A 24,480-nucleotide genomic window follows, 5' to 3' on the forward strand; every position below is an offset into this window, starting at 1 on the left:
TCAAACAAGTCCCATGTAAAACTCTCAAGGGAACGGCTAATGATGTTGGTAAGAGTGTAACTATATGTCCAAACATCGGCGTGGGGTAGCGGGGGCAGAGAAGGGTGAGAAATCCAAACAGAGTCGTACAATACGTATTGTGCTCGGGGAAACGGATGCGGTCGTTTGTTTTGTGAATGTAGACGAGCGTAGCGAGACTTGTCATAGTTGTTTCTAAATCTGACAAACTTCTATAAATTTAGACCAGAGGCTCTAGCACGAATATTTGCGAAACACGCCTTCTTAACGTTATCGACAATGTATGTCAAAATTGTAAATGTATGAGATTTGTTGGTGTACTTCACACCCGGTAGGGGCACAAATTTTTATATAGTAGTAGTAGGGGCTCGGTTATCCGCAACTCCACGAGTAGCGCGTATTTTTTTTTTAAATTTCGTTGATAACGTTACGGAAAAGTTCTCACTAATATTTGTGCTAGGCCCTCAGAAGACTGGTGGTTAAAAATAAATGACGATAAGCGACTTGTCAGACCTCGCCTACTTAGCTTGTGACAAAAACAATGACGTCCATCCATGATCCTTAGCTTAAAACGATATCGACATCTAGAGACTGTCCGACCACCCACGCTGATCTGAAAACATCGATGTCAAACGTATAACCCGAAAATACAAAATGGAAAATCTGTTAACTCAGGTCGAAAGCCATAGATGTCCCTAGTTGTTTCCCACGAAACGTATATTTTGCAAAACTGAGGTGACTAATGGCCGAAAGTCATGACATTTAGTGACATATAATTCAATTAACTTAATTAAAAAAAGGCAAGTTGGCAAGAATTAAAAAGAAACAAACAGGATTACTCGTTAGGTTTCTTGAGTTCACGCAGACATATCCGGGTCAAGATACTAGTCGGGTCGAGTCTCCAACAGTTAGAAGCCTTCACTAGCAGGCTTTCGTTAAAAGGAGTCAGGTTACATATTACTATGAAAACGGCCGAAATCAATATTCGATCTAAAACCATTTTTACTCTTCTGTGGTAATTTTACTAAATTTAAATCCATTTTTCGAAAAATAAAATGATTTTTTTTTCTCTAAAAGGCTATTGAAAAACTCTTGAAAAAAGATTGAAGAGATTTGAAAAATTCAGATTAAATTTACATTAGACTTAGACATTAATAAGTTGACAGCAAAAGGCTATGAATATACGATATATGCTTGCTACGTACCATATACTCTATTTGAACATGTAACATATTGATACAATATGTCCAACCTATCGAATAACATATCTCAACAGCTGTTGAAACAGCTCTGGTATTTTAACACATTTTTACATATATATTTGAATAGTAAATATATTAATGAAATTACACTATTGTACAAAAAAGCATAAAGTTATCAGCTTTTTTTGGTATATCTATTCATTTGGAAATCATTATAAAAGTGATAGAATTTTTATGTCGAAGTCTGTTTCAGATAATTTTGTACTTTAACTGCTACAAGGAGTACTAGGAGTTGTTAATTGGGCACTAAAGAAGACCCTTAGTGCTAAGTTTACAATAGTGTAATTTCATTAATATATTTACTATTCAAATATATATGTAAAAATGATTAGATCTACATCTAAAACGTCTTTAATTAGCAGTTAGACCGTTAATGGTTAGTTAATATAATTTTCTACACAACATGAAGAAATATTCGTAAAAAAACTTCACAGAAATTTCTAAAAGATTTGTGCAGCGCGATTATTGAGCGTAATACTTTCTCGCATATTTTCGTGCTGTAATCGTAACGCGTGAACCCCTTGGAGTATACTCAATAACTTAAATATTATAAAGGCTATACAAAGCACAAGAAATGGGTCGGGCACAAAGCACTACCTGCGCCAGCCGCACCTGTCACCTGTCGCACAGGTAGACTATTCAAAACGGGTGTGGACTTCCGATAGACTGTCCATGTTATAAGCGGAAGCGATTTTAGTTTCCTAAATAACATAGAACTGTTTAGATGAGAAATCTTCTACTTAAATAATCAGTAAACCACTGTGAGTGGGGCAACAAATTATTTAGCTTTAGTCTATTAAATCTCGCTAAGTCAGTTCAGAGTTCAGTTTCTTGATTATGGCTCTCCCTCAGCGGATTGGGCCAGTGTCGAGTGATTATAGTTTTATTCTTGTATTAAAGAGACTGGCAACACTCTACTTATGGATAAGTCTCGTGAGCATACAAGTGTTACGAACTCTAGAATTATCTACAAACGTTGATTTACCTAAAAAGGACGAACACAATAATATACATAGTATTGTTAGTAGGTTATGGGACAAACAAATTATAATCTAATATTATTTTTGTTAATATAATCACATAAAATATTTACAAACGGGGTATGTACGTGGGTTAAGAGGGTCTTAAAGTTAGTGGGGCGAGGGATATAATTGGGGAGGACATCAATTAAGGAAGAAGTTCTGTTCGGGCAAGAGAAAAATATATGGTCCACCGTTCCTTCGTCTAATCCGCATTCACATAGCGAGCTATCCTTAACCCTGATTTTCGCTAAGAAAGTTGGAGTGCACGCATGGCCTAATCGTAGTCGACAGATCGTCGACGTGGTCTGCTTATTTGCATCAGGGAACCTAAAAAACCATGGCCTCACTGGTATGGATTCTTGTATGTCTGCATAGTATTTTCCTTTGCTAATAGAAGTCTCGGACCACACAGATTTCCAACTAGACAAAAGATGTTCCTTAGCCAAGGACACCAGGTCATGAATGTATAGTTTGTGGTGACTCATTGAGCCACACGATGTGGCTTCTTTAGCTAAATGGTCAGCTGACTCATTGCCCTGGATCCCAGAATGACCCGGAATCCACGCCAGAGTGACCTGGAGACCTTGCAGAGAACATCTGTACAAAATGTTTTTAATTTCCATAATAAAAGGGAATCTTGATTTACTTCTAAATTGATTTGATAAAATTGCGTCTAAACAGCTTTTAGAATCCGAAAATATTATTGTCTTTCTAATCTTGTGTGATTCGATGTACATTAAGGCTTCTAAGATGGCAACCGACTCTCCAGTAAATACCGAGGATAAGGAGGGAAGTTTAAAATTTAATACTATACGGAATTTGGGAATCCAGACAGCTGCTCCCACGTAACCATGCACTGAGAGCTTGGAGGCATCCGTATAAATAATAAGCCAATCACTCCAGCGCTCATCAACTATTCGCTGGAAATTGGTGTTTGCGGAAGCTGGGTCCTTAGTTATATTTAAGTCCAGTATTATGTTCGGGTTATGAACTAACGCCTGATAGGGAATTTCAAATATGGGATTAAGGGTAGTTTGAGCTCGCTAAGTCTTTGGATCAGGTGTATGGTTTTTAAATAAATGTATTTGTTGTGACAGTGACATTGACAGCTGTTGTCAAGATTCCCGCCATTGCAGGGTGTGGTTTTCATTATACTGACTTAGCCATGGGATTATGTGGATTAAAGGTAGTTGGTTGAATCTATTAAAGACTTTCGTTAGTATAGAAATATAATAGTATTTACATAGAATAATAAGGTTTAAGTATTTATTCTTAGGAAAAAGAAACATTTATTGCCACACATAAAACTTAAAACAACAAATATGAAAAGCGTGGAAAAAGGAAACAGTATACGAGTACGATTAACTAATAACATAATTCTGTCAGTCTGTAAAAGTTTTGTTTTATTTCTTTATCTACTTATTTTATGTTACACACGGCTTGCTTAGATAAGGCCAGTGTTTATGATAAAAGAAAAATTAGATAAATTTATCAAATACTTTAGTGATTGTGTAGTTTTTTATCGGATCGTAAATTTAATTATTTAGCTATTGGGAATTTTATCGGTAACAGTGATTAATATAGATAATAATTCGAGTAAAATTAACAAGGGATTTTTGGTGTACTTTATACCCGGTAGGGGCGCTGCACAAGTTTTGTTTAGGACGATACGATGATGGTCACAAATGTACGTGCTTAGCCCACAGTACCTACCTACCTAGTAATACCTTTAATAAACATTTTTATGGAAATTATTCGATTTAGCTTAAAATGCAGCCTGTTAGTTGATTATTTAATTTTGACCACAATAATTTATTATTTAAATAAGTAAGCGAATTGATAGAAATCAATTGAAGCGTAAAATATAATGTAAACTTGACCTAGATGACTATCGGAAAGGATAGATGGCGTGGCGATCGAAAAAAAATTAGGGCCTCTTACGAAAGACTATTGAAATGGTGAAACTTCTTAAAATAGTATCAGTGAAAGCAAATATTTATTGTTAATGTAGGGATAAGATCAGATTTTTTATGTTATTTATACTACATCGAATTAATCTGATGAAAATGTGCTGAAATATTTTTTTTTTAAATTAATTTCATATGTAATACTTATTTTAAATGTAATTTAAACTCAACCCTTTAATTCACGAGCTTAACTTTATCCGCTATAAAATTAGATGAAGTGGAATTGCTCTGTCGTAACACCATTAAACATATTGTCTCTACTTTTTATAAGGGAATCAGCGCGATAACAATATATTTTTGTGGTTACCCATAGTGTCAATGGACGTTAATAAAATGATCTCTGCAATAACCGCAAACCTGACCGAGTCATTGCATTGTGACGTCAGCAATTGATTTACTGTAAAATGTATACGCTCTGATGTAAAATACTATTGTTCGTAACTCCATTCGTTCCGCTCCAGTCGGAACTTTATAAACATTGAGAATGACTTCAATTTGGAGAGGATTCTCTGAAATCTACACTGCGGAGTGTGACCTATATTACTAGTCTAGTTAATCTTTCTAGCATATGTATTAACTCCACATATATTTGAAACTTAGCCTCAAAGTACTGGAATGGCGGCCACGTACAGGTCGACGCAGCGTGGGCAGGCCTCCCGCACGATGTACCGATGATCTGGTCGAGGTTGCGGGAATATTCTGGATGCGGGTTGCACAGGACCGATCATTGTGGCGATCTTTGGGGGAGGCCTATGCCCAGCCATGGGCGTTACGAAGCTGAATGGATGGATGGGTGGATATTTGAAACTTTTGAAATAAAGACTTATATCTTGATTTTATAAGAGATTTCACTATTTCTCGTATTCCTGTTTGTAATTTATCCGGGATATTGTACGGCAATTGCGCGGGAATGAATTTAACATTTGACTGTGAGCGCTCGATCCTCGAATGTCCTAAATGTAGATGTTAGGGTGACAACAAGTTTGAATAAAGTGATTGGACTGAAAAAAATTCTGTACTTTTAAATATAAATAAGTAGAAATCGAATAAGGATGGATACTGAAACAATGTTTATTTTTATTTACTGATCTATTTATGTTACATATTTTTTTTTAAATTCATATTTTATCGGAAAAATTAGTGAGTTGAGAGTTCAGTTGAGCAATAATGTAAATTCCGAAAAGCATATGTCATGCGACATTTTCTCTTGTTATTCGATTTTGTCGCTGATTTCCTTCTATTCATTTTAATAAATCACATAATTTTTTTGGGACTAAGTTAGTCTCCGTGCCTTTTATTGTAGTACTTTCCCGGTATAGGGTCTGTAATAAAAGTAAGCCGAGTACTGAGGGTTTAGTCGGCATAACCTTTCGCTTTGTTACACAATGTCTCTGCCGAAACCTGGATTAAATAATCAGGCATTTAATTTTACCAACTTTGGAGGGATAAGACGTAATTTCAATTTATATATTTTTAATAATAACTTTTGAATATGGACTATTTAGAATTTTTTTTTAAATAGAGATGTAACCGCTGACTACTTATGTAACAAGATAAAAGATCGCAAATGGCCTATCCAAAAGGATAGCGTTGACGATGCCTGTCAAATCCATTTTCCCTTTACAATAATTGCTCAATAATATTGTTTACATAAAATCGAATCTAACATAATCGTCCTAATGCAATATGCAAGTGATGGTTCAATATAATACAGCACTGCACGCGAGCCGGCATATAACATGTACAAAAAGCATACATTATTTGTTATTACAAAAGCCGTTACATAAGCGTGCGTGACGACTCGTAGGCTAGCAGTTTCCTCAACTCGGTAACTTTTTTGCTTTCCCAATGAAAATAGTTACATCTCATGATTAAGAGATGTTACTCTTCTCATATGGTCATAACTTTACTCTTTTATTTATTTATTTTTGGGATTTTATGGTGCTTTTACGGTGCTTTTATAGTTAAGAGCTGACTGGTCATTTTTTAGTTGCACTACATGAACTTTTTCTTTTCATTTATTTTTTTTCTCAATTCTACTGTAGCTCTTCAATTTCTAGAAAGTTAAACTTCATTACTATACAAATATATAATTAATAGTACGCAAATACAGTAACTACTGCAATATGTGAAGTTTTGAAAAAAGTAAACTGCCCAAAAATATTGTGCGGCGAATAAAGTATTTATTCAATATGAGATATTATTTACTGTATCAACTTTCTATAAAACATATAATCTTTTCTATATAGTAAAAACTTGTATGTTTTTCTTACGAACATAAGGGGAGCTATGAGGGGTGGGCAGCGATTCAGATCGGGAGTAACAACTTCCGCTGCTGTCTGCAATCAACTATGCATGTCTGTTTATGTGCGAGAATTTTTTACTATTATTCTATTAAACTTATGTAACTTTATGTATAAAATATAAGTCTTATATAACGCTATATGCTTTTCCAAAGCAAATGTAAATATGTTAGTAGTCCAAAAATTTTACTCATAATGTCGAACGTCTATGTGCGTGAGAGCAAAGGGACCGCGATATTTTCTCGCTTATAGAGGTTTACATCTAACCCGAGTTTCTCGCTTGTAGAGCTCGTCTGTCGGGACCGAATAATGCCTCTCACTTATCCAGGTTTGAATTTACCATACAATCATCACAACAAATCCGATTTAAAAATATTTTGCCATCTTCTAGATATAGTTTTGAATTGGCACTCCGTAGCTGTGTAGTTATAGAAATTTAAACAAATGGGTAGTTGAAGGAATGGTGCGTGGTGTTTCAGGGCGCGACGACGCTCCGGCTCCAGCATCGTGGTGCTGGGCGGCGAAGAGGAGAAGCGCCCGCCGCCGGATGACGACCTCGAAATGCTCACCATGCTCTCGCTCACCTCCGACACCGGTCAGTATCAATAAACTGTTTAAACCCTTCTGCAGCTAAGACACCCTTTGAAACTGTTTCCACTGTTATACTCGTATAAAACATGTCATCATCGTTTCACTCTATTTAAAATAACAGAAATATCTATATATTTTTAATACACATGTTTCGTATGTGAAATTTTAAGGTTAGACAAGACACGCTATCCAGACTAGATATTATTTCTATAAGCTTAAGATCTGTACCTAAACCGATAAAATATAGTAGTTGGTCTAGTTAGAATATTTGAGATAATTACCATCGTATTGTCATCATCAAAGTTTGTATTAAAATTTGAACAGCGCCACCTATCGGACGTGATGTACACCATAAATCTCATACTAATTTTAACAATGGCCTTTGTAGGCGATTGTCAAAAATATTCTTGTTAGATCCACTGTTATTTAAATTAACATCATACGATCTTGCGATGTTACATTATTAAGATGACGGTTATTTCGTTTGCAAATTAAATTTTCTCACGCAACAAACATGTCTTTGTTAAAAATGTGGACTGTAACTGTTATTACAATCTTAACGGAATCATTATTTCCTGGACATATATTTTTACATTAAAAAACGAGACAAAAGAGCAAACTGATCGGATTTTAAGTCAAATACCTGATTGAGAACTGCGTTGACATTACAAACCTAATTTTAAATCGATTGACAAAGGTTTTTCAAACATATTTTTTCCTGACTTATTGTTTATGCTGCCTTTTATGTATGTCAATTTTTATGTAGCCTCCTGTAGCCTTATTACTGAAACTAGTTTTATAAGATCATTGTCATAGACCAAAATCTCTGTAATAAGTATTTCATCATCTCTATCATTATCTTAGACAAAACAGAGATAACAATAAGTTTCAAACGGTGATTTTGATTTCGGAAATCAAATTTTAGTGTCATACAGTATGCAGTCAATTAGTATTTTATGTTGTTTTAAACAACAAAATAGTCTACATTTGAGAGCGTCACGCGTGACAGACAGACAGAGTACAACGGAGTTTCCTAATCGAGAGATGGCCTTGTCACAACAATGAAAAAAAAAACCAACACAGGAAGCGCGGGGTACTACGAGTGTTGTTGCACAAAAACCAATCATTGCAGAAGCAGGAAAACTGTTGTAGTACATTGGACCGTTAATTTATAATCTATTATTAAGATTAGTGAAGTGGATTATCTCGTATTAGTACTGCCCTTGTTAGCAAGTTAACTAAAGGTCGAAACATTGAGAATAAAATATATACAACAAAATCAATAAACGACGGTTTCTGAATCCCCGTTTAAAACATATTGCTTTATCTATTTTCTCTAATATTGACAGGGATGACGATATGTTTTATCAAGAGATTTTCGTCTCGGAAACCAACGGTTACATAAATGTAATATTAACTCGTTTAATGCTAAGATTTATGTAAAGTAAACTTCGTATAAAATTACTAGTGCATCTTATTTGTTAGCCTATAACGTATTGGTTCTCATTTAAAAAGTACAGTGATATACGATAAGCCTTAAAAATGTTTTATATTTGTACTTGAAAACACTGTTGATTGGTTTACAGCAACAGGAATATGTTTGTCATGTATGTCCGGGCGTAGTCCATATCCTCAGCAGCCTCAGCTTTAATTGCCCGTTCACCCAACGCCCGATTAAGAACCATTTTATTTGGGTCAACGGACCTATTTCGGCCCAATGCTATTAATATAGTCCATGGCTATTGATCCCTCATTTTAAATAGGTATCGAAAATTTTCTAATAATAAAAAGTTTTAAATTCGTTTGTAATATGATACTCGAGACACTGATTCTTACGTTCTTTTTAAACTTCTTAATAAACCCAAGACATTGTAACTTGTATATAAACAAAGAAAATGGCCCAATAAAAATATTTAATGAAGTCTAAATGAAGTACTTTCCTATCTGTTTCTACGTCGATTCTACCTATTGAAATAGGCAATATCTCATATCTCTATTATTATTAACGTAAGTATTAAGTAAAATATATAATATGTACGAGGACTTATGTATTAATTTAGTCCGTCTGTTTTTTGCAGGTCCGCACCGCGAGATGCCGGTGGACGTGCCGGAGAACTTCATAGCGCGCAGCAAGACCCCGCCCCGCTACCCGCCGCCGCGCCCTCCACAGGTACTCGCTCGTGCCTGCGACCACCAGCCGCTGCTCTCTAGCAAGCGTAGCGACGCGAGAGATAGCGACGTCTCGGACACCTCAGACACCTCCCACACATCACCGCCAGCCTCTGACGCCTCCGGCAGCTTCAAAAACACCACCATTGAACTCCTCTCCCTCCCCCAAAGCGACAGCTCAATCAGCTACAGCAGCAAACAGAGCAAAGCTTCCTCGGAGACGACAAAATGCGATCTCATCTCCGAATCAGAGTCAGTCGCATCCAACACAACACATAACCTAAGCGACCACAAGATCCAACTTCTTATATCTAACGGACAAGATTCCTTGATAGATTGTAGAGAAGGGGTGACGTACTCGGCTCGAACGGACTCTGTACTGATCCGAGAGGCTGTTTACGCCTCGTACAAGCTGCCGCCGGGATTTGACACGACCCCAGTGCTGTTGGGAAGGGAAGTTGCTGTCGACGTGCCCGAGAATTTCGTTCAAATCGTCAAAACGACGCCCAAGTACCCCGGTACCGTGGACAGAAAGAGTGTTCTGCAGGTAAATGGCACGATTGCTTGTCTCATTTTTATCCTGTGGATCAGGTGTGGTTTGGGTCATTTAGATGGGTATACTAGAGTCAACAGACCTTGATAAGATCGCAACAGAGAACAGAATAGAGTTCTCTGATAATAGCTTGTTTTGTTCAATATAATTATGAAATTGGGATGACTATGTTGTCATTTATTTTAACAAACGGTAAATTTAAAAAAAAGGTGGAAAAAGTAAATGAATGAATGAACTTTTGGGTAACAAAATTCTGTCATGAAAATAATAGGTTTGTTGACTCTAGTATTATCAAACAGTTTTCAGTTGAAAATAATAATATTATATCATCTGAAGTACTATTTATTTACTAACTTAAAATTTATTTTGAAGAGCTTTTAAATATTTTTATGATAAACATATTCTTATAAGGTTTTATTGTGTTATTTATTTCTTTTATTTGACTGCTTATTTGAAGTTATTTAATTTATTTATTTTATTTAATTGATTTATTTTATTTAAGGTCATATTAATTTTCAGTTTCCGATTTGGATTTGAACTTATGATCATTCATTTCATTTATATTCATGCTTTTTGCACTAAAACACTCTTCTGTCTGCGGAATCGAATCTAATATAATATTGAATATTTCTTTGGAATGAGAATTTGGATCTTCTGAGCTTCTGCGCCTTCGGGGTTAAATTATTTTATAGTTACGGAATGTAGTTTAGCGTTATTATAAATATCTATTAGTGGGCCTAGGACGAATATTGATGACAAACGCCATCGTATCATCAGCGACAAAATTTGTATTAAACATTGGGCAGCGTAGAATAAAAATCTCATTTTAATTTTGAAATGTTTGACATTAACGATACGAAGGCCCTTGTCGCATAAATTCGTACTAGGCCCATTGAATATAACAAGATTAGTTATATATTTATATATATTTATGTATATTACTATCCAAACATATTTTCTTAAAACTATAAACGTTATACTGAACCTTATATATTTCCTTATTTATCTAAGGAAGTCTTGCAATAACGTAATGTTTTTCATTTCCTATTCTTCGTGTGGAAAATTCCCAACAAGATAATCAGTCGTTTGCTACCATATAATTTTTGCAATCGTTTCCTTATACATTATTCTTGTATGACTTTTGGGATAAGAACATACTAGCAACATATAAGAACCTTTTAAATATCTATACATAATAATAAATTGGACTGTCTTTATGTCATATGGACAAAAATGTCATATTTCGTACACATGATGTATTTGTGTTGCTGTTAACGAAAAACCGATTTATAAAAAAACTTGTCTGTCCGTAAGTCCACGTTTTTTCCGTTTAATTTCCTGAACGGCTGGACCGATTTTTGACGGGACTTTGACGGCTACTATTTTAATTCAGCGCTGACAAAGTCGAGGGCGACCTCTAGTAATACAATAATGATAATTTCATAACAAGAGCTTTTTATTTATATTGAATAAGCTAGCGCTTGACCACGATCCCACTTTATTTTATGTTATTATGTGGTCTTTAGATGGTACGCGCTAACTTATCTATTATGACAACTGTACTCTGGTTATTGAACATTAAGTTAATTGCAGTTAAATACGGCTTATATCGGCTAACAAATGTACAGTCGGCATAAAACATTCGCAACATATGGCGAGACATAAACATTATTTTATTATCACATCGGTAATCTTGCAGAGGGTCCTAATTTGCTAATGGTACTAAATTACATTTTATGTTTACATAATAGAAATGTGTTTGTACCTATTTACAAAACATTGCTATTTAGTTATTAGTTACTACATTTCTAAGGGTGTAAAAAAAGTTACTTTATTATTCCTTTGTTATCCAACCGAATGAAATCTTTCTAATATTATAAATGCGAATGTTTGGATGGATGGATGTTTGTTAGAAGGTATCTCTGAAACGGATCAACAGATCTCGCTGAAATTTATCATAGATGTAGAACATAATCTTGAATACATAGACTAATAATTACTTTTTTTTAATTCCGCGCGGTCAGAGTTGACGACAACTTGTTATAAATATTATGAAAATATCCTTTTATTTCTTCTTCTGATATGTATATACTTATTAATATTTTATATTTAACATTTATACAATCGTACCTAATGTATCGATCATATTTAATCGACATCTTTTCTTTCAGGTGCTTCATAAAAACTATATAATTACGTTCTTAATATTATCACTTGAGTTATGTTTAAAACATTCTTTTTCAGAAATCCTTTTTTCAGAGATAAACATACGAAACGATGTGTCGTCATTATTTATCATTTTTTAGTTACATTTTCAAAAGTATTTATTAAAAAAAAAAAAATTAATTATATAATATATTCTATTTCTTCATAAAATATAATGTATTTAGATAAATTCTAATGATAATTATTATTATTAAAATTTTATTCATAGTGCAATTATATAAATAATACTCTGTTATTTATTAATTAATATTTAAACTGGTCATTATGTATTTAAATATTGAGTATATTAATTATTTTGCTGCATGTATATTTAACAATGGGGCATATATTATGGAAAAAAGGTATTAGAATATATTTTAACAGTAGAAATTGTGTTTAGACCAAGCATGTTTCGCTTATATAAAGACAATAAAGTTTGTTAGGATCTGGTAAAAAATATTTTCTCGTGTTAAGGCAATGGCAACGTACTATTATAATTGCATTTGCATAGAGTGCATTTTGACAATACGACCTAAAATTGTGCAGTCTTTTGTTTGACAGTTAAATTTTGACGCAAAAATGTGGTTGTAGTTTTTCTTATTTTAAAGTTAACAATTTCTTAAGAGTAATTTAACTTGTATTTTGTAACTTGTCTTGAAAATTATTGTTTAGTTGCGACAAATTAAAATCTCATTTAAAGGTTTAATGTATGATTTTTAGAACAGCGCCATCTATCGGCGTTTTTGGATAAATTATTTGAAGTTAGGAATTATTTTCTTGGAAATAGAGTTAATACAGTTATTGTTAGTTTGAATATGTAATGATTTATGAGGTCATTTTTGTTTTAGTTCGGGCTTAATACATAATTATAATAAATAATTTATCCTTTTTAATATTTTATATCCAGCAGTGGATTGGTACTGGCTGATTTTGTTGACTCGTTTAAAAATACACTACACATTAGACTCAAATTTTACAAGCAAACAACATTTCTTGTAATGTTTTATCTGTTATACTCAAACGAGTGTTGAGAATTTACTTATTTCTAAGTTATATACCTACTTTATCCCATAAATCCTAGCTTTAAGTCTCATTTTTACTTTAGCAGGTGAACGGTAATGCGCGCGCCATCGCCGCGGGGGCGGGAGTACCGGTGTTAGGGGCGGGTGCTCCGGCGGTGCCGCCCCGTGAGGCGACACGCGACGCCCCACCGCGACCGCCAGCGCTTGACGTCACCAGGGACCAAGTTGAATCTATCAGGAAATATCAGGTTAGTGCAACTTTTACTTTGAGCTTCAGCTTTCAGCTTTATTCTTAAAACTATAGGGTGTTGTGAAAATGTGAGTAGTTTTAAATTTAACTTTCGTGAGACATTATCATTAACTAAAATAGGAAACGGCTAAAACACTCACGTACATTCGTCCGATGTTGGCACCGACTAATTCGTGAGTGGGACTGGTATTATTTCGCGAACGGGTGCCGTCGCTCACTCACCCTGATGAAGGGCCCCCGGTGGGCTCGAAACTAGTCGGTGCCGACACCGGTGTTTTAGACGTTTCCTATATTAGTTAGTGAGTGGTTTTGTTCGCTGGCTTCCACGAAACGTATAAAAATTATAGTCATGTTCTTGAGTACATTAAATTAAAATACAGTTTGATGGTTTAGTTTTCATAGAGTAGTTCAAATACAATCTGACACGTAGGTTAAACAATTCATGCAATTCTAAAGACCATTGCAATAGTTAGATTCTTATGAAATAGAAGGTTTTTAAAATAGAAAACCAAAATATTATATTTGGTACATAAATTGGTCTTGTGAACTGCTAAGTAAATTCCATTACCGTACTTCCTCGGTATTGATCCATTTATGGAAGACAAAAATATGCATCGTCCGAACTAGAGCTGGTATAGATCACGACATCGTGGGAGTTGTGCACCGTAGTGACGTACAATGATCTATCGATAATTTTTATTTACGAACAAATATTTTTCTGGAGTAAAATCGTTTATAAATTATTTTCGCTGTCAGAACACGATGTAAGAATATAAGTTGTTATTTCATGAAAAATTTGTACTAAAATGACGGGAAATTATATATTTGCAGCAAATTATCGTAAGTACACAGAAAAAATGGTGTCCACAAAAATTTGGTATCCACGAACGTTAGTGAAAAATGTAGAGTTTTTATTCACCGCATAACCTTGCTTTAAAAGATATTCATTTACTTTGTCAGTTTGTTTCGATAAAATGTAAATACATCACTAGGACGGTCACGGTCGGCCGACGGTACATTTCTGTCGCTACGACCGTTAGCCATTGTTGTACTGACCACGCTATACTGATATGATTTAGTTCCATACCTGCTTTTTACATACTCACAAAATGTCAGTAAAAAACTACACAAAGCAATTCTTAATACAATCATTGTAAAAATGTAACGAGATTTGTCATGACTTCTTAAGAGAACGTATAAACTTTAGTATAGAGCTTTTATAATAATTATAAAAAAAACAAACCGTGTGTACTTAGGACTTTAGTGTACTATTTAAGCATTCTAAGTGTGGTAATAAATTATTGCATATTAATAGTTTCCATCATAAATAGCCTATTTTAAACTATTTAGGCGCTTGATATAAAAAAAAACTCCTAAAATTTTACTGAATTATTTTCTAATATATAGGTATTAGTAATTTGTTTCCAACTTACAAAAGCTACAACAACTTACATAATCTAAATGCTAATTAAACATAACTAAAGGGATTTAAAAAGTTAATATATGTAACCAACGCTTCGCAAGTAACAAAACTGTGGGTACTATAAATGGTACAAAGTAAACGGTTGTAAAACGCTCGTAACAATTCTCAACGCGACTCAGCATAAAACCCTTGAGAATAGAGAAATAGACTAAGCAAAGAGCCGCCGCATGTTGTGAGGGAAAGATGACAATCCCACATATCAATAACATGCAGACACCTTAAAATTAAAACGTTTTTATGACTTATTAAATTACACAAAAAGAGCAGAACTTATTGTTCATTTTAATTTGACAGAGGCGTAATGCGCTTTACAGATCCTGTCTTTTAAAATCAAAGATAAAACCAAATCCTCTCAGCTCTGCACTTGCAATGATATTTTGAGCTGTCGTATAAATTAACTTCTTTGAATATTCCACTGCTGTTCCCGTTTTATTATCAGTCGTTACTGTGAACTAAGATTTCTTAAATTTTTTAAATTTTAAATTGAAGTTGTAGCATATTCTGTTGCAAGATTTACTTTGCTTTTTAGCCGACTTCAAAAACAAGGAAGTTATCAATTCGACTGTTTTTTTTATGTGTTACTGCGAAACACCGCCCCTGGTGCGCCGATTTTGATAAAAATTATTTTAATCGAAAGGAAGTTCTTGCAGATGGGTCCCATTTTTTGATATTTTTAAATAACTTGAAGACTAGTCAAAATTCAAAATGTGTTGCGAAAATTAAGGACTTTTTGCTTTCAGAGCTAACGTATCCAAAATATTGTGTCGCGTATGAATTCATAGACAGTTCTTTAGATAGACCACCTTCCACGAAATGCTGTTAAAGTCACTAAAAGATTTCCTTATAAAGACAAATCTACACTAAAGAGCTGCTTACGTAACAATGGACTCTGAGTACCAAAATGAAACTTCTTGTAATGATAATTTGTATTAGGATATCAAAGAAGTTTGACCTATGATTTCATAGAATGTGAGACGAGATAATAACTCACCTACAAGATATAGGTCGAGTATCGATTCTCCCTCGTGTATTTTTTATTTTTACTTACCTTTGCGAGATAACTCGTGTTTGCGTTCATTTTTTACTAAGCTGTAGTAAGAATATTTTAACAGTATTACTTATGTTTATAATATTTTAAGATTAATATTGACTTAAGTATTGATTTTATTAATGAAAACTTAATCCACAAATCAATAGAATATTTAATATGCTATTTACTATTTAAATCTTACATATGTGAAGGATTTTACTTTAGTAGGTAATAAGTGTCAGAATGCTGGATCACATGTTATTTTGTTTTAAACTACGCTCTGTTATTGTTTTAACATAATCTTTTTTAATATTATAAATGCGAATGTTTGGATACATGGATGGATATTTGAAGGTATCTCCAGAACGACTCGACGGATCTCGATGAAAGGCATAGATCATAGTTTGGAAGATCATATAGACTACTGAAGTTTTTCTTTATAAGGACCAATTAAGATGCGGGTAAAAGCTATCTTACTAATATTATAAATGCGAATGCGATGTTTGTTTGAAGGTATCATATCGTATAGGAACGACTCAACAGATCTCGGTGTAATTTGACAAAGATGTAGAACATAGTCAGGAAAAACACATAGGCTACTTATAATGTTTTTTTAATGCCACGCGGACAGAGTCGCGGACGACATACTAGAGTATGTTATAAACATTAAAAATGTAATTAAACGCTAATATTGTGTAAGCAAGGCGTATAAAAACAGTATATTACAGTAAAATATGTTTATTACAAGTAACTTAAATTGTGTGACGAAGCGGTACCTTTGATACATGCATTCGGCTTCGTTTGTTGTTTTCTACGAAATTAAACGAACCTTGGAATTTGCTGAGATATCATCTAATGTTGAAGTTCTGAAAGATAAACAGATTAACATATGAACATTAATATTTTATGTTGTTTGGAAGTTTACAATACTTGTTTTAACATATTGGCTACAATAACTTACACTTACGCGATAAAACACAGTCGAACCTGGATAATGACTAAGGGACGTTTCTCGCTTAATATCACGGGAGTACGACTCTCGCTTATCCAGGTTCGACTGTATTTAGTACTGCTGAAACATTGACTCTCTCATTTTCATTGAAAAACCCCCTTACACTTAAAAACCTTAAGAAAGAATTAAAGTTAAATTTGAAACAAATTATTATTTTTATATTTAAATAATATTATTAAATCAGCAATACTGTAAAGAAACTTCGATGCTGAAGTTCCAATACTAGTAACCGAAGTGGCGAATATTTGCATAACAAACTTTAACTTAGTTCTAACTTAACTCCAACTTACTGAGCCGCCGTATTCAATGAGCCTCCGTATAATTATCAACGGCTTTAGTTGTTTAAACTTAGATTAATGTTCATTTATTCTATTATATTTAATGGATATGGCGAATATACCAATAACTACATAGTCTAGTCTAGTCTTAAAAGTTTTTCTACAAAATAAACAATAATTTGGCTGTTATTGTTTTTTTGTCTGTGACGTCATTTATTAAATAAATTCTATCTTTTTATTATTCGCAAACTGAAGTAACTACAGTCAAAATCTGTTATAACGACATCGAAGGGACTACTCATATTGAGTCGTAAAAACCGATAGTTGTAACAACCGGTGACAGGTATTAATAGGAAAGATATGTAATAACATTCAGCCAGGACCTTTGATTTTGGTCAATTTAACCGGTATGTTGTTCTAAACGATGTCGCTATAAACGGTTTTGACTGTATATATTAATATTCTCTTGTTATCACCTCGCTGTCAAATATTTCTTTGGGCAACGTTTTCCTTTTCCTGATAAAATTTTTAAGATAAACTTTCGGTAGGAGATCAAAGAGCTTCACATATTTTACTTCTACGTTTTTTTTAATGTGGCAAAAGAGCAAACGGCCATCCGAATTCGCCGAAATAGCGAGGCGACCGTTGCCCACAGACATCCGCAAATGCAGATGCGTTGCGTACCTTTAATCAACGGAGAAGGGGATGCACAGAAAGAGGATATTTCCCCTTCCAATGCGTCCCCTCTTCCGCCAAATCCACTGTCCTGTCATATCCTTTCCTAACTGGAAAAGGGTGGGAAGGGAAAGAGGACTAAAATTCGGCCTCCGGCACCACACTCATCAGACGAAACGCGGAATTGCTTCCATTCGTTCCACTTTACGCCTTCCCTCCTGTGTTCGTGGTATTTCACCGGTCGACCCGACCCATTCGTGCACCGAACAAATATTATTGTTGCGGGATCTACCACTGTCGACTATATATAGTTTCTGTTTGTTTTTTAAATGAGCTATAGAGATATAAAAAGAAGAAAAATAACAAAACAAAAGTGTTTGTATCTTTTTACAGAAGATAACATAATTTAAAAAATACAAAAATAATACAAAAACTATTTTATAATATGAACTCTGATGTAGGTAAATACTGTGTGTGTCTGTTCTATGTAATACATGTACTAAAAGATTGTACCTGACAAGCTGAATACAAAGTTTTTCATTGTCAAATTTGACAATAGCTTCTCATAATATGGGTACGTGGTCTATAACATTTTGAATCCATACTGTATTAATTACATTCTTTGTTAAATATCCGGAGAGAAATGTGGGTGAGGGCTTTAACAAAGCTTTATAATGTTACGGTCTATTGCAAAAGCTTTTAATATGAAACCGAGTAACGTGAATTTCAAAAGCACGAATTGAATTGTTACTATCTTTCCACTGTTGAACACTTAAAAACATACTGGTTGTTTTTCGGTTATTAAAAAAATATAAAGTTTGAAAGTTTTATTTGTCATTCATCATCTACAGCTCACTATACGTCCCCACTGAAGGGCTCGGAGCCTACCCCCAAGTTAGGGGTGACTAGGCCATAGTAAACCACGCTGACCAAGTGCGGGTTGACTTCACGACTTCACACATATCAATGAATTTCTTCTCAGATATGTGCAGGTTGCATCACAATTTTTTTCTTCTTCCGGTCATTGACTGGTTAATAATAATTAAACGTAATATAACTAAGTGATTATTTTTCAGAATAATTTAAAGAAAAAAAACGTTCCAAATTATTTTGATTATATTAATACAGGAACTAATAAATATCATATATCTTTACAACGAAATATGACCAGGGCATAAAATATTTATGATACCGCAACCGATAAACGAACCACACATGTGGTGATTGCGTTCTGGTTTGAAGTTTTGAAATATTTTGACTGACCAATATACAATAATTTACATTTCAATGATCTTTATCATTAATAATTTCACTTGATTTTATTTATTTAAGCGAGCAAACATACGATCTAGGCAAATAAAACCTTTTTGCAAGGATATAATATTTTTTTTAAAATTTTAAATTTGTTGTGTTTTTACTGTTGAATCATATTGTCAAAATGTTGTCTTCTATTCATTCTTTTAAAAACAAAGATAAGAAAATGCAATTTAACATATTTCACGATATATGCAGAAAACGTGATACTTGCGTGCCCAACGATTAATTCTAGTCATCTTTCCCTTTCCAACCTTTTCTTATAAGGAAAGGATGGGTAGTGGATTTAAAGGAGGAGGAGACGCATATTATCTTTTAATGCGCCTCCTTCTTCGTTGATTAATGGTAGGTAATGGCATCTGTAACTGTGGAAGTTTGGGCAGCAGTGGCTTTGCTATTTCTGCGAATTGAAATGGCCGCTTTCTCATTCGCCACCTTATAATATAAAAAAAATAATATCAAAAACATTTCTAAGTTTAAACTCACAGTTATACATAACAAAGTATATAAGCTTAAGATTGAAAATATCGAAGAAAGCGTTATAGTGAACTGCTCTTTGTCACCAAAGTACAGCGCTATCCTACAGTCCCCTATAAAGTCTATCGATTCAGTGGCTGCAGTTGCTCGACTTTACATTTCAACTGCGACTTTAAATGTAAATTGTACAGCTTCTCTTTGATAGGTAAAACTTCGGTTACGGTATTGTTTTCTTTAAGTACTATTATTAACTAAAGTAACGTCAGTTTTAAATTTTTATAATAAAGACCTAACTCTCATCTTTAACAAAACACAGTAAAAAAATATTAATTGGTAATTCACGTCCAAAAGACGTAAGTTAGCTTAGCATTAAAAAGAACTAAAAAGTAATGTTAAAAGCTACGTTTTTAAAATATAAATTCCCTTTAAGTTCAAAACTGCAAATTCGATGCAGTACAATTCCATTAAAAAAGACATCGTCCGTCCCAATAGAAATGAATACAAGTTACATTGTATGTAATTTTAAATCTACTATTGTATAATTTACTCCGCATACAAAGCTTCTTCCTTTGTTAACAAACTCGCAGGTAACTATAAACTGCTACTTGACGTGGCTTTACTCGAATACCGCTTGTTTGGTATTCCGTTACTAAGATGCACGTGTATGTGAGACTATGTAATTGTTAGGATTACTGGCTATTTGCCAAATTGACACGGATTATGAAAAGATGTGCTACGTATATATTAACGTAGAACAACTATAAAGAAAATAAAATAAAAAACTTGAGAGGTGTGTTGGGACACCCGGATGGAACGAAGTTCCTTTCAATTAATTAGTGAAGGAACCAATGTTTATTCTATGCATAAAAAACTTACTCTTTACAAGAAGTACATTTTATTTCTATGAATTTTCATTATATATTGTCACGTCGTTGCCATGGTGATATAGCAAAAAGTGTCGTGACAACTTTTCGTAAGAATTTTTTCCGTCTAGCCCCCTTTCACAACGCGCGATAAGGAACTTCGTTCCAAAAAGTACTTCATATAAGTACATACGTACATATTAAGTTAATTTTTATAATATACAGTGTAACCTGGATAATTCCAAGATCCGAGATTCCAAGGGACACTGTTATTTTTCTTGCTTATAGATGTTTCTCTTTAACCCGAGTTTTTCGCTTATAGAAGTCGTCTGTTGGGACTGTACAATGGACTCGATAATAGAGGTTTCTCGCTTATCCTGGTTCGATTATATTCAATATTAACCCCATTGCATTTGTTTTGTGTATGAACTTGGGAATTATAACAAAGAACAATACAACCCATTTTACAATAATGTATTGTCTTTCTTATTTTCTTTGAAAATATAAATAGTTTTATGTTTTTTACAGTGAAAACTCTGGATTAGATTCTGAGAAAGTAGTTTTTAAATCAATCAGTGGTGAATAGTAATATTTTTTTTATTGTTTCAGGTATGTCAAACATTTTTCAAGTCTTCATTTAAATTTTATCAGTAAGTATTAGAGTGTGTCAAATTTACTTTTTAAATTATTGTCTGTCTGTCCTTAAAGTCGCGTTTGTTCCGGATTTTCATAGAAACAGCTAGACCGATTTTCACTGGATTTTAACGATACGTAGTTGATGTGTCCGGGTGTCACCTAGGCCATTTTTTTTAATTCCACGCTGATGAAGAGTCGAGTCGAGAACAGTCGCTAGTTATCTTTAAAAAGTTTAAAAATATAATATTTATATTTTACCTTTGTTGCTTCAAACACTCGTCATTATTCCATATTTACATACTTTTGTGCTCGGAAATGTTTTTAAAACATTAACAAGTACCGGTATATAGGACACTGCTAATATATTTTAATGAATGTAGATTTTTTTTTTATAAAAGCAAAACTTTTGTTCCTGCCAGTGACATGCATATTTCTGGTTCTTTGTAGAAAAATGAATTGTAAGAATTTCAGCTAATAAGCACGTATTTGTGCAAACGCTGCATGCAAAAATGTTTGTAACATCTGATGTTACTTTCAAATAGAGTAGATCAATGTATCAAATAACTGGGTTCAAATCACTATTGCCAACACTCGTGAAACGATATAAAAGCGTTATAGAATAAAACAGAAAATTAGTGGATTAAAGATTCATTAATAATTATTTTTAATTTGTAATTAATTTACTCATTTGAAGTTTTCTGAGTATATTTTGTTGATGAAAATAGATAATTTGATTAAAAAATTATTTCTTATGTTTGTATACCAATCCCGGATAGACGGCAATATGGCGATGTCTCGTGCTACCAAATAGTTTGAAGGCATGAAGTATTTTCTTGGGGTCGTACAGAATCTCAATGTGGTGGGTCCCGATGCGTTCGGAGCTGGTTTTAGTGCGTAGCCATCTCTAATAAACCAAGTCTTACCCTGGAAAAGTTAGTGTTTTTTTGAAGATTTCGCCCTGATACCAAAACAGTGCCCTAAACATTTTCATTCAACTTTTTTTTATGTACCACGTGTTTAATTATTTGACTTTTTCTAATGATATTTGTTACTCATAATAATGACATTTATAGTTGTATCATTAAAATGAGATTTTTTTCTGTAAGTCTTTGAATTTAAATGTATTGTAAACATTCAAATGTAAGCGGCCACAGTTTTTCTCAACTGCATCTTTGTACTCAAAGTTTCCGTTCATTCTTTTGAGTACATTTTGAAGTGCAGAGGAAACGTGCCTTTGGTTCTTTGCTCGGATTTCTTCTATTCAATACGTTAGCTTCAAGTTTTATCAAGTACTTTCAACATTTTTTTTAAACTAGCTAACAATGGCCAGTAATTCAGTTTTTCATTTAAATTATTGTTAGAATTTTCTATATTCTGATTTATAATTGTTGTCGATAGAAATGTTTTTAAATAGTCTTTTTTTATTGCATCGTGTCATGAGCAGTAAGTTTATTTCCTTCACAAAGACATAAGAATATCAAGACCGAACATCATAAACTAAATTTTTCTGCTCAAACGCAATAACTATTGTTTCTATCTCATCTGTCAATACGCCAACTCGTAGCACTATATTACTATTACTATCTGTTGCTCAATAGTGTTCTAAAATAAAAACATTAAAATAAAGTACACACATGTGTCATACATATACAAGTCAGATAATGATTGTTATCCATCTCTGTATAAAATTTTCCTATAATCTCTTTTTTTGATGAAATTTGGCACAGATGGACCACATAGTGTAGAAGTACTCATAGGCTACTTATTTTTTTTTTAATTCCGTGCGGACGAAGTCGCTGGCAACTATATAAATATGATAAATGTCTTGTTTTCTAAAGCATTCAGGTCTCGTACATTCATAACAGATCACGAGACATGTTTATGTTGGTGTTTACATTAAATAGTTATAGCACTGCGATTGTATAAATATTTTTATTTAAATAATATAATTCAATTAAGTATAAATGATGATATTGACATTATATTATTCTCTATTCGTGGATTTCTGAGAACAAAATATCTGTATAAAAATATCAACATCCCTGTCATCTTTGACAAAACAGAAATATGTTTTAAACGGAGATTTTGGTCTTAGAAATTCACGGTAAGTGTATTTAGTTTTTTATTTTTCCAAAAAATACAGCACACTTTTATCAAGTTTAAGTTTGCATTTTGAACAAAATTTATAGAAATATGCATAAGTTTTGCCGTCTCGTGGTATTTTGTGTTATGCATTTTATTCAAGGGCAAAATTCTAAAATTTACATTTTTAATCAAGTTTAAAATATTTAAAAAGGAACGTGTTTATGTTCAGGGATATTATCCATATTTTATATTTTAATATTAAATTTAAAAAGTAGTTTTAATATATTTTTTGTTGATTTTTACGAAAAACATAAGTTAATAAAAATCTTAGAAATTTTTAAAACTTACTTGACGCTTAATGGCAAAACCCAGTGAATCTATGTCAACTTATTCGAACCACTGCAGCGAGCTACAATAGACCAACAAAGTTACTTTTAGTAAAATCTGTATTTTCCTTTCAAATAAATTGAACCAGTTCTTTTGTCATCTGCGTCTTTGTTTTGCCAGATTCTGCCAAAATAAACTATAACAAAGGAATATGTCCATCGGAGCATTAACACGGTACGAATTTACAGTCACTAAACAGTTTTCAAATTTACACGTCGTTTTCACCTTTCCGTGATCTTTGAATGAAAAGAACGCCTTCAACTAGGGATGTCAACTTTCAACTAACAAATACCCGAAAACTGATGAAAAAAAAAATCTAATCCTAAATGCCGCACTCAGAATCGTAAATTAGTCACTAAGGTTGTTTAGTATAGAATCCGTAGAGAAACAAACAATAAGTGTACGATGTCAAACTCGTAGAAAACAACCAACAGCCCTACATACAGCTGGCTGTATGCGAATGTCTTTTGACCGAACGAACACGAACAGCGCTAGCTGGCAGTACGCCGCGTGCCTTTGCCGCGAGTTGTTGTGTGTTTAAAAAAAAGTGTCAAATTTTTTGCCTCCAATTTGTGACAGTGACTTAACAAAAGTAAAGTGCGTGTTGTCTTGTTTATTTTTTGTTTCTCGGAAATGGCGAATGGTCTTTGTTATGTAACGTATTGTAAGTGAAATGGGAACGAGCAAATGTTTACCAACAATTACGTGACTGAGCTTGTTAGTTATTTATTGTGTTACATTTCGTTGTTTTGGGAACGTGATTATATTTAAGTTTCGCACATTGAACATGGTCTAATTTTGTCAATTAACAATTGATGATTAATTTAATTTGAATATTATACCATTATACTGCAATTATTTGCGCATATAATTTATTA

At 33.4% G+C, this 24,480-nt stretch overlaps 1 protein-coding gene across 4 annotated transcripts in view; it reads left to right on the forward strand.

Moving 5' to 3' along the window:
• Positions 1-24,480, forward strand: part of LOC106710081 (protein PALS1) — a 105,547-nt gene that overhangs the window by 36,093 nt on the left and 44,974 nt on the right. For 3 of the 4 annotated variants that reach the window (XM_045680966.1, XM_045680969.1, XM_045680967.1), the window contains 3 exons: positions 7,052-7,167; positions 9,242-9,879; positions 13,196-13,360. In XM_045680966.1, the coding sequence (XP_045536922.1) occupies positions 7,052-7,167; positions 9,242-9,879; positions 13,196-13,360 (919 nt within the window). The remainder of the gene's footprint in view (positions 1-7,051; positions 7,168-9,241; positions 9,880-13,195; positions 13,361-24,480) is intronic. The other variant, XM_045680970.1, reaches the window with a different exon arrangement.

Source organism: Papilio machaon, chromosome 14 (genome assembly GCF_912999745.1).
Source record: "Papilio machaon chromosome 14, ilPapMach1.1, whole genome shotgun sequence".
In the NCBI taxonomy this organism is placed as follows: Eukaryota; Metazoa; Arthropoda; class Insecta; order Lepidoptera; family Papilionidae; genus Papilio; species Papilio machaon.